Source organism: Onychomys torridus, chromosome 9, assembly GCF_903995425.1.
Source record: "Onychomys torridus chromosome 9, mOncTor1.1, whole genome shotgun sequence".
Taxonomy (NCBI): Eukaryota; Metazoa; Chordata; class Mammalia; order Rodentia; family Cricetidae; genus Onychomys; species Onychomys torridus.
Genome location: NC_050451.1, coordinates 45,863,897 through 45,880,139, shown reverse-complemented (window position 1 = coordinate 45,880,139; position 16,243 = coordinate 45,863,897). Strand labels below are relative to the sequence as shown.

The 16,243-nt window shown below is 41.9% G+C and overlaps 1 protein-coding gene across 1 annotated transcript in view; it reads right to left on the bottom strand.

The window, feature by feature from the left end:
* Nucleotides 1–14,724, bottom strand: part of Ift88 (intraflagellar transport 88) — a 109,082-nt gene extending 94,358 nt beyond the window's left edge. Inside the window, exons 1-5 of the mRNA XM_036198509.1 lie at nt 14,610–14,724; nt 8,275–8,370; nt 4,223–4,285; nt 1,346–1,402; nt 77–130 (exon numbers count right to left, since the gene is read on the bottom strand). Of these exons, the coding sequence (XP_036054402.1) occupies nt 77–130; nt 1,346–1,402; nt 4,223–4,285; nt 8,275–8,364 (264 nt within the window). The 5' untranslated portion in view covers nt 8,365–8,370; nt 14,610–14,724. The remainder of the gene's footprint in view (nt 1–76; nt 131–1,345; nt 1,403–4,222; nt 4,286–8,274; nt 8,371–14,609) is intronic.
* Nucleotides 14,725–16,243: the final 1,519 nt, after the last annotated feature.

Here is a 16,243-nt window from a genome sequence, read left to right as displayed (position 1 = left end):
TTGTTAAAGTACAAGAAGAGGAAAACCTTTGGTAATAAAGTCTAAGTCACAAGATAATCCACACAAGCAGACATACCTGGATAGTGCCTGTCATTGGTCTTCCCATCGATGACGTCAGGGATGTCTTAGACTAATAAGCAGAAAAGCAAGTTAAAGCGATTACTGAAACTGCTGCTTGTAACTTTACAAATCAAATTGCAGGCATTTCTCTTGATTAATTCTTCACTCTATCTACCCATAAACACAAACAAATTTTTTCATTTGTCACTTAATAGTGTGGAATCAATTTGCAAACCCATTAAACATGGGTCAGCACAACCACCGTCTGAGCTGTAAGTATGGTTTGCTGGACTACAGCAAAACCCACCCATTTACACACTGCTTGTGGCTGCTCTTGTATTACAAACACCACTATGTGAATGCTTGTAACAAAGACCACTTGATCTGCAAAACTGAAAGTATCTGAGCCTTCACCTCCTCTTACTGTGAAGCAAGACCAAATGTAAATCCACCCTCAGGCTTGCAGTGGGGCTGCTCTCCTTACTCATGCAAAGGGGTGCTATACAGACAAACGCTCTGGGCCTCTGGGCTGTGAAGCCATTTTGCTGAACCTAGAGTACACGATCATAAAGATTAAAAAAAGCTACTCCACTTCAGTCTTTCATTTTTCTACCAATCTTTCTTATTTTATGTAAGCCAAAAACACTTATGTAAGTTAAGGAAGAGTAAAAGGATTATTATTCCTAGGGAATTTAGAGACTATTTTCCCCAAAGGGTGGATAAGATAAAACCCAGACATAATCTCTGAAACATTTTCTTCAATTTCATCTTTTCACTGGTTAAGTTCTTATAAACACTATTGTGCTTATGTAACATCTAGCTTCATGTGGAACTCATGAATGGAATGCACACAAGAGATGGTTATATTAATTATATAGGAAACAGAAGCCAATCAGCAAACAAGAAGGTCTACAAATAGAAAAGGATAGTAAAATATAGTTGTGCGTAAATCAAACTTACTAAAATATTCAAAGCTATTACTCAAATTAGACTTTTTAATACCTATAACTATATATCTGGATCATGACTTGACAAAGCCTAAATTATTTAGAACTGCCTTATATGAACTTACACATATTTTAAGAAACATCTTAATATTTTCCACTTAATAGAACTTACCCTAGCCGGGTGGTGGTGGCACATGCCTTTAATCCCAGCACTCGGGAGGCAGAGTCAGGCGGATCTTTGTGAGTTCGAAGCCAGCCTGGGCTAGAGTGAGTTCCAGAAAAGGTGCAAAGCTACACAGAGAAACCCTGTCTCAGGAAAAAAAAAAAATTGAACTTACCCCGTATCCAGTGGCTATGGGTCTGCTGACTGCTGTGCTTGGTATTTTAGCAGTTACCTTGGGAAGGAAAAGAAGCATAGTTAGCAGGATTCAGATCAGGCTACAAAGCAGAAAATGCAGAGACTCAATGCTGAAGAAATATTGTATTTGGTGGTCCTGCCCAGGGAAGAGCATACCAATTGGTTGTCTGATGCCAAATTGTAATACATGCAAATAACATTATGCAGACTGGGCAAGTTATATTTAGGTGTGTGTGTGTGTGTGTGTGTGTGTGTGTGTGTGTGTGTGTGTGTACATACATGCATGCCATAACAATGAAAAAAAAAGAGCCCATGAATTTGAAGGAGAGTGGGGAGGGGTATATGGAAAGGTTTGGCGGGAAGGGAAGAGAGAAATGTTGTGATTATATTATAATCTCAAGAAATGGGAAATGTCATACTTAGAATGATTGCTTAAATACTAGGGAATTCAGTTATTGAAGGTGCTGAGAAGGAGCCTCGGTTTGAAATTGATTTCAGAAGAAAGGGACTTGGGAATGATCTGAGATCCTAGTAAGCCCAGTTTAATGCTCGCATCTACCATTCATTCAACACACGCTGCATCCTTGGTGCTACGGCCACAGACCCTACCCACAGACACAGCTTTGGAGTCCATGGGATTTGAATTCCAGTTCTCCCTCAACTATATTTAATATCTTTGAGTCCAAATTCCTTCAACTTTTAAGTAAAAAGGATTCTGAGTGCAAAGGATACAAATAACACACCATACAATTGGAGCTAGACTCAAAAGGGACCGTGTGAAAGTGACCTCAACATGCTAGCTGTTGGGAATAACTGAGGATCACTCAAAAAGGAATTCTTCTTGCTATACTGGACTGTTTTACCATGTCTTCCTACCGAGAACTACTAAAAAGGCTCACACAAAAGTGTTTGTTAGAAAACAAGTTTGGCATGGGCAGTGGTGGTGCACGCCTTTAATCCCAGCACTCAGGAGGCAGAGGCAGGTGAACCCGAGTTGGAGGCCAGCTTGATCTACAGAGAGAGTTTCAGGACAGCTAGGGCTACACAAAGAAACCCTGTCTTAAAAACCAAACCAAAAAGCAAGTTTGTGTTGGTCAGATGGCTCAGTGTATAAAAGCACTTGCCAGGCAAATCAGGAGACTTGGTTTGGTGTAAGCAGAATCAACTCCAAAAAGTTGTCCTTCGACCAAGTGAGACACACACACTCAGATTTCACACACACACACACACACATACACACACACACACACTGTGCCCATACACGCTCAGATTTCACACACACACACACACACACACACATACTGTGCCCACACACACTCAGATTTCACACACACATACACACACTATGCCCATACACACTCAGATTACACACACACACACACACACACACTATAAAAATCTGTTTGAATGCATTGTAGAACTACTAAAGTAAGACATAAAGTCTTAAGATAGGAAAAAAAGGAGTCTGCACTGGGGCAGGTTTTCGTTTTTTAACCATTTATTTTTATTTTATGTGCACTGGTGTTTTGCCTAGATGCATGTCTGTGTGAGGGTGTCAAATCACTTAGAATTAGAGTTACAGACAGCTGTGAATTGCCATGTGGGTGTTAGGAATTGAACCTAGATCCTCTGGAAGAGCAGCCATCTCTCCAGCCCCCAGGGCAGTTTTTTTGTCCTCAAGGCATCTTTCCATCCCACAGGCAAGGCTGAGAAGCTGAGCAAAGCCCTGACATTCAAACTGAGGTAATATGTGCTGGAAGAGAGGGCATGCCAAGGAGACAGCCCTGGTAATCGTCCAGGCTTTAGTGGGTCATCTCAAAAGGCTATACACTGAGGCCAGGAGGCAAGCAGAGAAACAGACAAAAGGAGAGCTATCCAGAAGGCACACACAGTGGAAACACCAGACAAGCACCGCCATGCTTAGTGCATGCCAGGAGTCAGAACAGAAGGCCAGCAGTTCTAGCAGAAAACTGAGAACAAGGAAAAGGAAATGAGCCAATGTGGTACTGCACACCTGCGATCCTGGTTAATGCAGGAGCAAGTTCAAAGCCAGGCTGGTCTACATGGTGAGACTCTGTCTCCAAAACAAAACCAAAAAACAGGAACAGGTGGCAATTACAGTTCTGAAAACAATGCAAAATTCTGCTATTGTTAGGAACTGGTAAAACTATTTATGTGAGCATTCATAAATTAAAATGGACCAAGAAAGAAAGAACGCCCTTTTCAACATTCAAATAGAAGAAGTTGATTCTTTATCTTACACCACACACATAAAATTAATTCAAAATATATTAAAGACCAAAAACTACAAATTTCCTGGGAGAAAATAGCAGAAGAAAGCTCACAGCCTTAGCCTTGGCAATGATTTCTAGGACACGATACCAAAAGAATAAGCAATAAGACAGACAAACAGGACTACATCAAGCTAAAAACTTTTGTGTGCCAGAGACTATAATCAACAACATGAAAGTAGCCCAGAGAATGGGAGGAAAGCCTTTGCAAACCACGGATCTGAAAGAGGACAGCAAAGGTTATAACGATGGACCTAGAGAACATGTACCAAGTAAGGTGAAGGGCCGGCTGGACCCAACACGCAAATACTGCAGGATTCCACTGTGTGCGGGGTCTCCTAGTCAAGGGTCCAGAAACGGAAACCTGAGTGGTAGCTACTGGAGTGTTGGGGAAGGAAAAGCTGGGGTGGGGTATTTAATGGGCAAGAGTTTTCAATCTGCAGGAGGAGGCCACCCTGAAGCTTTGCCTCACAACAGTGTACTTAGCACTACTGGGTTGGACACCTAAACAAGACTGTGATGGTAAACTATCAGTGATTCCTACAGTGTCATCTCAGCTTGCTTACTGGAGGTCTTCTGCCATGACTGGTTCTCACCGCCTGCTGAAAACCTGTGTCATTCTCCAACTCCTAAAATAAAAAGGCAAAATTAACATTCAGAATAAATGTGACAGACTTTAGAGTCATCTGGTTCATATTCAAGACCTTCTATAATTAATCTTACCTCAAAGACAGACTCCTGTCTTCAAGTTCTACACCCTTCATCCCCCAAATATTAAGGCTCCTTCTACCCCCCGGAATCTTGGGGAACATCTTTTTGCAAAAAGCTCAGCCAAAGTAGAAGAATAATTAATTATGCTGGTGGGTGCCGTTGACTGCACATGTCCCAGGAAAGTCCTCTGTGTTTATGACTGAGAACTGTGTGCTTATTCACATTTAAAATAATGAAAATCCCTGAAAGAGGGTGGGGCCATCACCTGGCTAACTGTCAAATACTCAGATGCGTCCTTTCCTCCTCCTTCCTCCATGGTGGCTGGAGGAATGAGAGTTAGATCTTTCTCCTTCCCTCTCTCCCCTTCCACTCGGCCCCTCCCCTTCCCTCCTTCCTTGACCTTCCCTCTCCCGTCCCTTCCTCTTATATTCCAGGACCACACTACAGTCCCTACCTAAGGAAGCTGCAGGATGGAAAGGGCCATATTCTCTATAAACAAGAAGGCAAATAATTTCTCTTGTTTCTTTTCTGTTTGTCCATGTGACAAGTGGAAACCTGCAGTGCAGGTGGGAACCAACATCTCCATTGAAATAAACTTTTCTGACTCTTGACCTGTACTTAATTTCCCCCAAGGAAGTCTGAGGAAAGGCCTGCTAGTCAGGGCAGGGTACATGTGTTCCTGAGTTATGTGGAATCCTGTCTTACCAAGTGCCCATCTCCTAAGCGGCTCTCACTTCCTGCTTCTGGACTAACTTCAGATACATTGAACACAACCTCACACCTGTGTTTGATTTACTTTAGTCTGCTTCCTAAAAAGCACACTTGCTGCTGTGGTTTGGATGTGGCTTCTGACTCCAAGGATTAAGGATAGAGGCTCAGCCCTCAGTGTGGTGGTGTATGCAATGTGGATCTTCACGAGGTCAGGCCAAGCAGTGAGATTAGCTCAGACATGACTAATACCGTTCCTGAGCAATGGGGTGTCGTAAGAGTAAGATGCCCCTCTCCACTATGGCTGCCTGTCTCACCTGTGATCTGTCCTTTCCTGAAGACACTTCATCATGATGCCACTTACCATACTAATGATAATATAGCCAAATAATATTTATATTACTAAGAATGGTAATTAAATGTGATACCAACGAGGATGAATTGATACAACTGTCTAATCTTGGATGCTCAGCCTCAAAACTGTGGCTTAAGTATTTTGCTTTTCTACATGGTTCCCAGACTCAGGTATTTTGTTATAAAACACTTTAAAAATAAATATAGCCAATGCCTGTAAAATAGTCACTATCAATTAACTAGAAAAAAACTCTATATGGATAATCAAAACTGAATATCTATATAACCAGGATGTTAGTTCAATAAACTTTAAAACACGTTTTTATCCATACAAGTTATATGTGATAAATGTATATATACCTATAACATACATATACATCACATACATATATATCACACACAATATAGATGCTTCAGATTTATAACTTCATATCAAACTTACAAAATTAAATGTATACACAACTCTTAGTCATAAACACTGGAATCTTTTATGTGATTCTAAAATCAAAGGCGGCCACCACCATAACGATACCTTTACTTTGGCAGATCTTTGACAAAAAGGTGTCTCTTAAGATCTCTAAACTAGTAGTAAAAACTGGGTAAGGGCCGGGCGGTAGAGGCACACGCCTTTAATCCCAGGGATTAATCTTGGGAGGCAGAGGCAGGCGGATCTCCTTGAGTTCGAGGCCAGCCTGGGCTACAGAGTGAGTTCCAGGAAAGGCACAAAGCTACATGGAGAAACCCCGTCTTGAAAAACCAAAAATAAATAAATAAATAAAAATTGGGCAACTTAACTAAAACAACAAGTTTAAAAAAGATGGCCAATCAATGCTTCAATTACAAACAATAAATACCACTCTTCACTTTTTCTTTGTGCCTGAATTACCAACTTACTCATGAACATCTTAAGCAAATTTCAAATGATTTAGTTATATACTGAAATATTTCTCCTTTTTCTTTTTGGTTTTGGTTTTTCGAGAAGTCCTGGCTGTCCTGGAACTCACTCTATAGACCAGGCTGTCTTGGAACACACAGAGATCCACCTGTCTCTGCCTTCTGAGTGTTGAATCTGTTATTTCATTATTTATAACTGTTTTACTGTTATTTGATAGATTTATTATTTATTTTCTCCAATTCTCTAAATTTTGCTACTTTTCTGTTGAGTGCTCAGGTTACAGGCATGTGCTGCTACCCCCAGCTGCTGTCCTCACTTTCTGTAATGATCAGAACCACACAGATTTCCACCATCCCTACTTCCCTTCTTGCTTCCTCTCTACATGTCACATTCACAGAGAGCCACTTTACTCCAAAAGTAAAAATTCCAGAAAGCCATGTGAAAAATTCTAGAACAGAATGAGAAATGTCTAAAGTCCACATGCACTAGTGTTTTATTCTTATACATTTGCAAATAAATTAACGAGCACATCTTTCTTTTCTTTTCTTTGTTTTTGAGACAGAGTCTCACTATGTAGCCTTTGCTAGTCTGGAACCTACTACATAAACCAGGCTAGACTCAAACTCACAGAGATCTGCCTGCTTCTGCCTCTCAAATGTTGGCATTAAAGGTGTGTACCACTATGCCAGATGCTTTCTCCCCCCCCCTTTTGTTTTTTTGTTTTGTTTTTGGAGCTGAGGATCGAACCCAGGGCCTTGCACTTGCTAGGCAAGCGCTCCACCACTGAGTTAAGTCCCCAACCCCGCTTTCATTCTTTTACCCATACCAGGTTAAGATAACTTTTATAAGGTTCTCTGTTTTGTTTTGTTATTACAAAATTCAGAAACTGTAACTTTTATAAGAAATGTAAATAGGTGAAAATATCCAAATTTTTCTTAGCAGTAATTTCATCTTTGTAATTGTTATAAAATTAAATATTAAACAAACAGATTAACTGACATAAAGAAATACCAATACACAGCATGATCCCATATTATCAAAACAGATATAGATATACATATGTTGACATAAGGGTAAGATAAGCACTGTAGGTTAGTCTGCAGAGTAACAGTTTCTATGTTTGTAATTTTCCCTCTATAGTCATTTTGATTTCCTAATTTCTCTACAAAATACATGCACAACAAGAGAAAATCACTACATGGCATTTAGAAACTAGAGTACCACAAAGGTGATCTCTACTCTAAGGTTCTTGAGGATAATGCTGGAGTCTGAACCCAGGGCCTTGTGCATGCCAGGAAAGCACTCTATCCACTGAGCTGCATTCCCAACCCTACGATCCTTGGGGGCCATGACAGGATCCTGTATGTTGTCAGCACATCCCAAATTAGAAGACAGTGGAGACTGGAAAAGCAAAACAAACTGAGGCTGGAGAGATGGCTCAGGGATTAAGAGCACTTGCTGCTTTTGTAGAGGACCTGGGTTTGGTTCCTGGGACCATGGCTCACAACTGTCTATAGCTCCAGTTCCAGAGGATCTGACGCCCTCTTCTGACCTTTGTGGGCACCAGGCACACACATGGTGCACATAAATACATGCAGGCAAAATACTCATACACATAAAAATTTTTAAATCTTTAAAAACTTTTTAAATAAACAGAACCCAAACTGATCATAGGTATCTCCAGGTTACCCAAGCCTTTTACTTAATCTGACAGCAAGTGGGAAGAGTACAGTGCACAGCTGTCCTGTTCAGTCACATGAGCTTCCTCATGATCCTGCCCTCTGCTGTGGCCACTGTCACTGGTAGAAACAGGTTCTTCATTAAGTACTTTCCTACTTTTTAATACTGTACTTGATCTGAAGCACACAAAAAGCAAAACACAATTAAACCCAAAGTCTTCATAAATCAGCTGAATTGGTTAACAAAAGAGCAATGTAAAAATGTTTTTACCTCAGTATCATAGGCTGGATTGTAGTCATTAAAACCAGAATAAAGATCGTCTTCGTCTGTTTCTGGTGCCAGGTGCACATTTTCCATCATTTGTACCTATTAAAAAAAATCAGCAACATAAAAATGTTCCTGGTATAAGAGTTCCTTTTTCTGATGCTAGAAACTGAACCCAGAGCCTCATGCATGCTAAGCATGCTGCAAGCCACACCCAGACCTACGAAGTAATTCTCAGTTCAAACAAGTAACAGTGGCATTCATTCATATTTTCCAAATTCCCCAAACTGTCAAAACACACCTCCACTACCCTCACTTTGTATTTGCTCCACATCTTCTACGTAAGTGGCAGGCAATGAGAGGGGTAGTTGATACCCTGATTTTCACAGAAGTTAATAGCAAGTACAGGAAATATGCAGTAATCAATTAAAATGTAAGGCAAAAACCATTATATCCCTGGCATTAGTGCTAATTATAAAGACCAACAACTCACAAGGTCAGCAAGGACAGAGGGCAACCAGAATACCTATACATCATTAGTGAGAGCATAAAATGTTATAACTGTGCAAAAAATCTGCTGCTTCATACTATTAACCTTTTATGGCCTGGAAATTCTACTCCAGAGTATTTTTGTAACAGAAATGAAAACATATGCATACCAAAATATTAATGCAAGAACATTTATAGCAATGCTATTCCCAACAGCCCCAAATGGTCAGACCAGGTTCCCTACAACAGAATGGATGAGCATAACGTGGCATATTTATGCAGAGGAGTACTAGTCACAACTAGAAAATGCACAGCGACAAATAACATGGAATAGACACTGCAGAAAGAAGCCTTACAGAAAATAACACACTGGGCATTGTTTCACTTCTGTAAGTTCTAGAACAGACAAAACCAATCTGGAGGAGAATATAGTCAAGACAATGGCTGCTTCTTGGGGCTGGGTAGTGGAGAGTGAATAAAAAAGGGCATGAGAGAATTTTCTGGAATGACGGTACACGATCTCTATCTTGACAAGGATTTGGGTCACACTAGCATACAAGATGAAAACTCAGCAAAGGGACTGGGAGTGTAACACTATGGTAGAGCATCTGCCTGGAAAGTCCAGCAAATGTGTTCTTAGTTCAGCTCTTCTTTGCAAATTTTACATCAAAAGAAAAAAATCTAAGTAAGTGTCCAAACATCAGCCACATGTGGTGTATTCAGGGGGAAATTTACTTTGAAAAGCACAAAAAGAAGATACATTGAGAGAGAGAGAGAGGTGGGTATATGATAAGGAAGTGCAGAAAGTGATGGGAGGCACCAGCTGGCAAGCAGTCACTGTAAAAAGCTGCACAGCTGGAAGTCTTCCTTAAAATGCTGAGAAAGGTGAAAGGCAGGCAGAAAACCATGGCAATACAAGGCGGACTTGAAGGGGAGCTGTGTGGTTACTGCACTGACCACACAAGCATCTGGGGAAGGGCGCAAAATTCGGCTGAAATCAAGCCAGTATTTTAGGAAGACTGGGAGTGGTGGTGAGGAAGGTGGTCAAGAAAGGCAGCACTGAACTGCAATTTTAGCTAGCTTGTATCTTAGGTGTGCTAGTAAATTCCAAAGAAAATTCCATATACTCTTATTGTTTGGCATACTCCCAAGTTTATGTGGCTTCTTAGAACTTTTTGAATACTAAAATACTGCTTTTGGGATTCATATACTATAAATATCCCCACCCTATTATAAATTGTATTTGCCTTCACTTTCTGCAGATTTCTCCTGTCTGTAAGTTTCTGTTTCATCCGTTTCTCCTGGATCTTTTTCCAGGAGTCTCCTCTGCTACCTGAGGAATAGCCTGTTTCTTTTCGGTGAAGATCATCTCAATGTGGCAGGAGAGCTTAGGCATGGGTTAACCCAACCATGGACTCCAAAAGTTCAGCAGTGCACCTTACACCCTTCAGTTCAGAGGCCAGTAAAATGGCTTAGCAGATAAAGGTGCTTGTCACATAAGCATGGTGACCTGAGTTCCAGACTTCATAAAGCTGCTTGCTCTCTGACCACCACAGGTGGACTTGGCATGTACTCATCCTTCACCCTCATCACGCACACATAAAAGTAAAATAAACAAACCAACCTTTGGTTCCATATTATTTGCATTCTTTAACATATGAACCAAAACTTCAGCACTCGTTTTGGGCCATTGACCTTGGGTCAAGCCCACTGTTTTGCCTAGGCACATCTACCAACTCCATCATCATATCCCCAGAGTGGTGCAAACTGTTTCTTTACACTGACATCTTTCACATACTTGGTGGCTTTTGTTTGATATGCCTACCTTTGATGACCTGGCCAGTTTCACAATTTTTTTTTTTAATTGTATTGTTTGTTTGTGGTGGGGGAAGGGGGTTTGGTTGTTTACTGTTTGTTTTGTTGTTTTTGAGACAGAACCCAGGCTGGCCTCAAACTCCCCAAGATCTGCCTGGTTCTGCCTCCCAAGTGCTATGATTAAAGACATGTGTCACCACGCCCAATAGAACACTCAGATGTGAACCTCTTGGTTTGCATGGTTGTGTAGCATTTTCTAGGGCAATGTAATAGTGAACCATGTTGACTCTTTACTTCAGCTCTCTTAAAAGATTAAGACTCTTCCTTTTAAACTACCACAAAGGGCATGGTGACAGTCTAAGGAAGGAGATGTTGCAAGGCTCACAAGTTCAAGGTCAGCCTCAGCTACACAGCAAGTTAGAGACCAACTCAGAGCTCAATGAATAAAGTATATTACTCATTGGATTTCAGTATATTCAAAAGGTGTACAACCATCACTGCTACACAATTCCAGAACATTTTCTTCATCCCATAAAAACACAAACCAGAGGCAAAGGCAATTATTTCTCATCCTTCCTTTTCCCTCAGGTCCTGAAAGCCACTAAACAACTTCCTATCCTTATAGATGAGCCTATTCCAGACATTTCATGTATATGAAACCACAGCATGTAGCATTTATGTCCAGTTCCTTTCATTTAGCATGTTTTCAGGGTTCATGATGCAGTTTCATTATACTGCATTCTTTTTCATGGCTCAATAATAAATTACATTTGACTTCTCTAGTCATTAGAAAAAGAACATTGGGTTGGCTCTACTTTGGAGCTTTTATGAATAACCCTGTTACGAATGTTTATATACAAGTTTTACATCAATATGCTTTCTTTTTTAAATATATGTGTCTGTGTTGGGAGCTGGCCAACATGGGTGCTGGAAACTGAATTCAAGTCCTCTGGAAAAGCAGCAAGTGCGTATAACTACTGAGCCATCTCTCTAGCATTGTGTATGCTCAATCTACTGGGTATATACTAAGGTATGGGATTGCTGGGCCACATAGGAAGCTTCTAGAACAGCTGCCCATTTTCTGAGCAGAGTAATAAAATATTACACCATCCTAATCACTGCCACTTGATTTAATCATTCCCTTTCCATTGTAAACACACTGTATAGGCTACCTGCCCATTAATCATTGTAAACACACTGTATAGGCTACCTGCCCATTAATCATTGTAAACACACTGTATAGGCTACCTGCCCATTAATCACATGGCAGCAGCTATCTCAGTTCTCAGTTTAATTGTTCTGATACTACAGTCCTTGTTATTTTCCTTATCATTGGTCCCAAAGCACAAGAACAGAGGTGTTGGCAATTCAAACATGCCAAAGAGAAGTCAGGAAGTATTTTCTTTAAGCACCAACTCACTTCATTAAAGAAAGTGAATATAGAACAGGAGAGAGAGAGAGAGAGAGAGAGAGAGAGAGAGAGAGAGAAACAGAACATATTATTGCTGTTAACCTCTTACAATGCCTGATTTATAATTTAAAATTTATCATAGGTATATATGTATATGAAAAAAACAAAAACAGCAAGGCCAGGCATGGTGGCACACATCTTTGATCCCAGCACTCAGAAGGCAAAGGCAGGTGGATCTCTGTGAGTTCAAGGCCAGCCTGGTCTACAAAGCAAGTTCCAGGACAGCCAGGGCTACACAGAGAAACCTTGTCCTGACCCCTCACCCCCCAAAACTGTATGAAGGATTCAGTGTGATATGAGGGGGTCTTTGACTATATCCCCTACAGATAAGAGGGAACACTGTGCTAAACCAGTGGCTCTGAAACCTGAGCACGCATCAGAAGCTTAAAGGTTTGTTCGTTCAGATAGCTGCTCCCCAGCCATCTGTGCTTCTGATTCAGGAAATCTTCAGTGAAGGAGATCCTTTGATCTCTCAGAATGTAAATTTATTGGAATTTCTTTGGAGGGGGTGTGTTTTTGTCTCTGAGACAGGGTCTTAGGTAGCTTAGGCTGGCCTTGAACTCATTACATAGCCAAGGCTAGCCTTGAACTCTGCTTCTACCTCCCAAGACCTGGGGTGAGAGATGAGTCATTCTGCCCAGCCAGAATGTGAATTTCTTTGTGTAGGTATGGTAGCTCCTGCATGTGTGTATACACACTGTATTCATGTGCATTTGGAGGCAAGAGGTCACCCTGGGGTGTCATCCTGTTCAGGCACTGCCCACCTTGTATTTTGAGACAAGATCTCTCACTGGGACCTGGAACTCAGATTCAGCCAAGCTAGCTGATCAGTGAGCAGTACAAATCCCTTGACTTCACTTCTGCAAAGTTGAGAGTATAAGCGTGTACCAGCCACTACACTATTTTTTAAGTGCACGCTGGGGATCGAGGTTCTCAGGCTTTTGTAGCAAGCACTTTACCCACTAAGCCATCTCCCCAACCCTAGATTCCAAACAAGTTCCCAAGTGTGTTTCCAGGGACCACACTTTCAGAATCACATGCTGAAGAACTTCCTGCTTACAAACCTTTCTGATGTCAATTTAATTTATCCATAAGGTATTAAAACAATCAGCTTTTAAAACTAGACCTAGACACACACACACACACACACACACACACACACACACACACACAAACACACACACACACACCTGGGAAACATCATAGATAGCTGAACAGACCAATAGTGGAACACACTAATTTTAAGGATGTGGAAAGCAAGGATAGCAAAGATTAAGTAATTAACTATCCTTTACTAACAGTCACAAGTGGCTAACAAATAGTACAACCCAGGGCTTCTAGATTCTCCAAGGTGTTTCAAAAATAATTTGGGATACTGTCAGCTCAATATTGCAAAACAAAAACAAAAACAAACCATTTTGCATGGGAAAGTTCTGTATACTTCTACTATGACACAGTTCACACTCAAAATGTCAGTGGTAGTTTCTCCAAAGCTCATAACCAGAATAAAGAATAAAAAGTCTATAAAAAGCAAAAGTAGTGCCAGAGGTGGCGGTGCACGCCTTTAGCCTTTAATCCCAGCACTCGGGAGGCAGAGGCAGGGGGATCTCTGTGAGTTTGAGGCCAGCCTGGTCTACAGAAGGAGTTCCAGGACAGCTCCAGAGAAAACCTGTCTTGAAAGAAAAAGAAAGAAAGGAAAAGGGGAAAAAAGGAGAAAGACAGAAGGAGAGAAAGAGAGGAAGGAAGGAAAGAGGGAGGGAGGGAGAGAGAGAGAAGAAAAGAGGGAGGGAGGGAGAGGGAGGGGGGGGAGATAGATAGATAGAGAGAGAGAGAGAGAGAGAGAGAGAAGGAAAAAGTGGAATTTTAGGCTTAGAAAGACTCTTGGGAAAACAGTCAGCAATTCTTATCTGTGCATCCTTGGATTCAACAAACTGCAAACTGAAAATATTTGGGAAAAAAATTATATTTACTGAAGATATACTTTTTTTTCTTTTCACTGTTCCCTAGAAAATTAAGCATAATGATTATTTATTTAGCAATGAATAGTCTAAGATGACTAAATGGGAAAATGGCTTAGCTACAATGCAAATATCATACCACCTTGTATATGTGAATGAGCATCTGGGAAGTTTGGTATCCCGGTAAAGTGGGTGTCCTAGAACCCAAACCTTAGGGGATATGTTTTTATCTCGGTGAGACTGTGATTTATGCATTCTTTTCTGTACTTCTTCACTCCTGATCACTAGGCAATTTCAAAGGTTGACTTGAAGAAAGTATTAGAAATATTCGCTGTTACCCACGGTGAAACTCTGAAAGTTTCAGTAGTGCGTGCCATGGCATCGCCAAGCCGTGTCACTTTGGCCCGGGGTCACCAAGCGAGCTGGAGCAGGGAGATCCACTCGCTGAGCGGGAGCACAAAGTGTTGGCTACGGAAGCGCATTCGCCAGAGCCGGGCTACGGGCGCCACCAGCCCGCCAGCCCTTGCGACCCCGCCGGCCGCTCACGAACCGGGCAGGTAACAGGGCAGCAGGGCGGGCGGCCACGAGGGCCCGGGCCCTTCTCCTACCTCGTGCCGAGGGGAGCGGGCTGACCACGAGTGGGCCGGAGGAAAACGCCACGCCTGAGCCTCCGCAGGCCAGAGCTGGACGCCCAGCCGTTGCCAGGCGCGAATCCAAGGAAGCCTTTCCCACAGTCCTCCGCGCCGCCGGGGCGAGGCCGGAAGCTCGGAACCGGAAGTGCAGGGCTGCGGGGGAACTGTGGACCGCCGAGTCGGCGGAGCTGCTGCGGGGCTTACGGAGCCTTACCGCTGTCCGGGAGTAGCCGCCTGCGCCAGGGATAGTCACAGAAGGAATTACCAAGGTCGTGTGAACCCCGGAGCCACACCACACAGGACTCGGGAACCTTGGAAGGCTGTTTTCTGTGGAACATTGCGTAGAAATTGTATTCATCACACGATATATGGTCAGATCAATGAACCTGTCGGGGTTCTTTCTAAATAAATTTAATCCGAAAAATTAAAAAGGAAAGGGAATGCAATGCTAGATGTGATCCCATCACTTGGGAGGTGGACTGGACAATCGGGAATACAAGGCCAGCAGGGCCACACAAGACCCTGTCTTAATAGCAAAATAATGTTTCCCTCCGGAACAAAAAGCTGGGCATGTTGACTTGAAGGCTATTATAAAAGAGCGAGGTTTCCTAACCTTGAATTGCTTAGTTGTGTCAGAGAGGCATTGCATATGTAGCATCCATCTTACCCACCACGGGACATGTGGAGGTGGGTGCAGGGGGCAAACTATTAGGTTGATCAGGCTCGGGCTACTTGATGTACTTTGAGGGTTAAAGTCCTTTGTCTCTGATACAGCTGTTTTGTACCAGCATTCAGAAGGTAACTGTTAAGCTACTGTATTAGCTTGCAAGTGGAATAAATCCTACAGTTATTGACAGTATCTGGCTGTCGTGCATCACTCAGAGCAAATAGTCAGTAAGTATTTGTTGAGTTAATTAGTGAACACCATAGAGCCCTTCTTTCAAAGGCTTATTGCACTTTGATACAGAAAGATTTAAAAAAAAATTAGACTCACTGAACCTTTTGTTTTGTTTTGGTTTGTTTTTTCGAGACAGGGCTTCTCTGTGTAACCCCTGGCTGTCCTGGAACTTGCTCTGTAGACCAGGCTGGCCTCGAACTCACAGAGATCTGCCTGCCTCTGCCTCCTGAGTGCTGGGCACCCCCAGCACTGAATCTTTTTTAATGATTGCACACCAGTGTGCCCAGGCCTTGTCTGAGAAGAAGACATTATTATGTTTTGTTAAAATAAAAGTTCCTCAGGCCACAGATACTTTTGACTTGTTCACTCAATAATTATTGAATGAATTGTCAAGGTTTGTCGTTAGTTACATATGAAGTGGGGTGAGTGAGATGCAAACAAGCATGAATCCCATGACATGAGTAATTGAGTAAAAGTTCCATATATGAATATGGAGAACACTAGAGGAGAAGCAGATTTGAGGGGGAAATGTGTTTAGTCTAGGTGCCTGTAGAATACCCAAGAAAAGATGTCGAGTAAGCAGTTGTGTATAAAGATATAAAACTCAGAGAAGAGGGCCTGGCATGTAGCTCAGTGTTAGAACATTTGCTTGGTAGGTACAAAGCCCTTATTTGGATTCCCAGCATCACAAACAAGCTCAGAAAAGAGACTC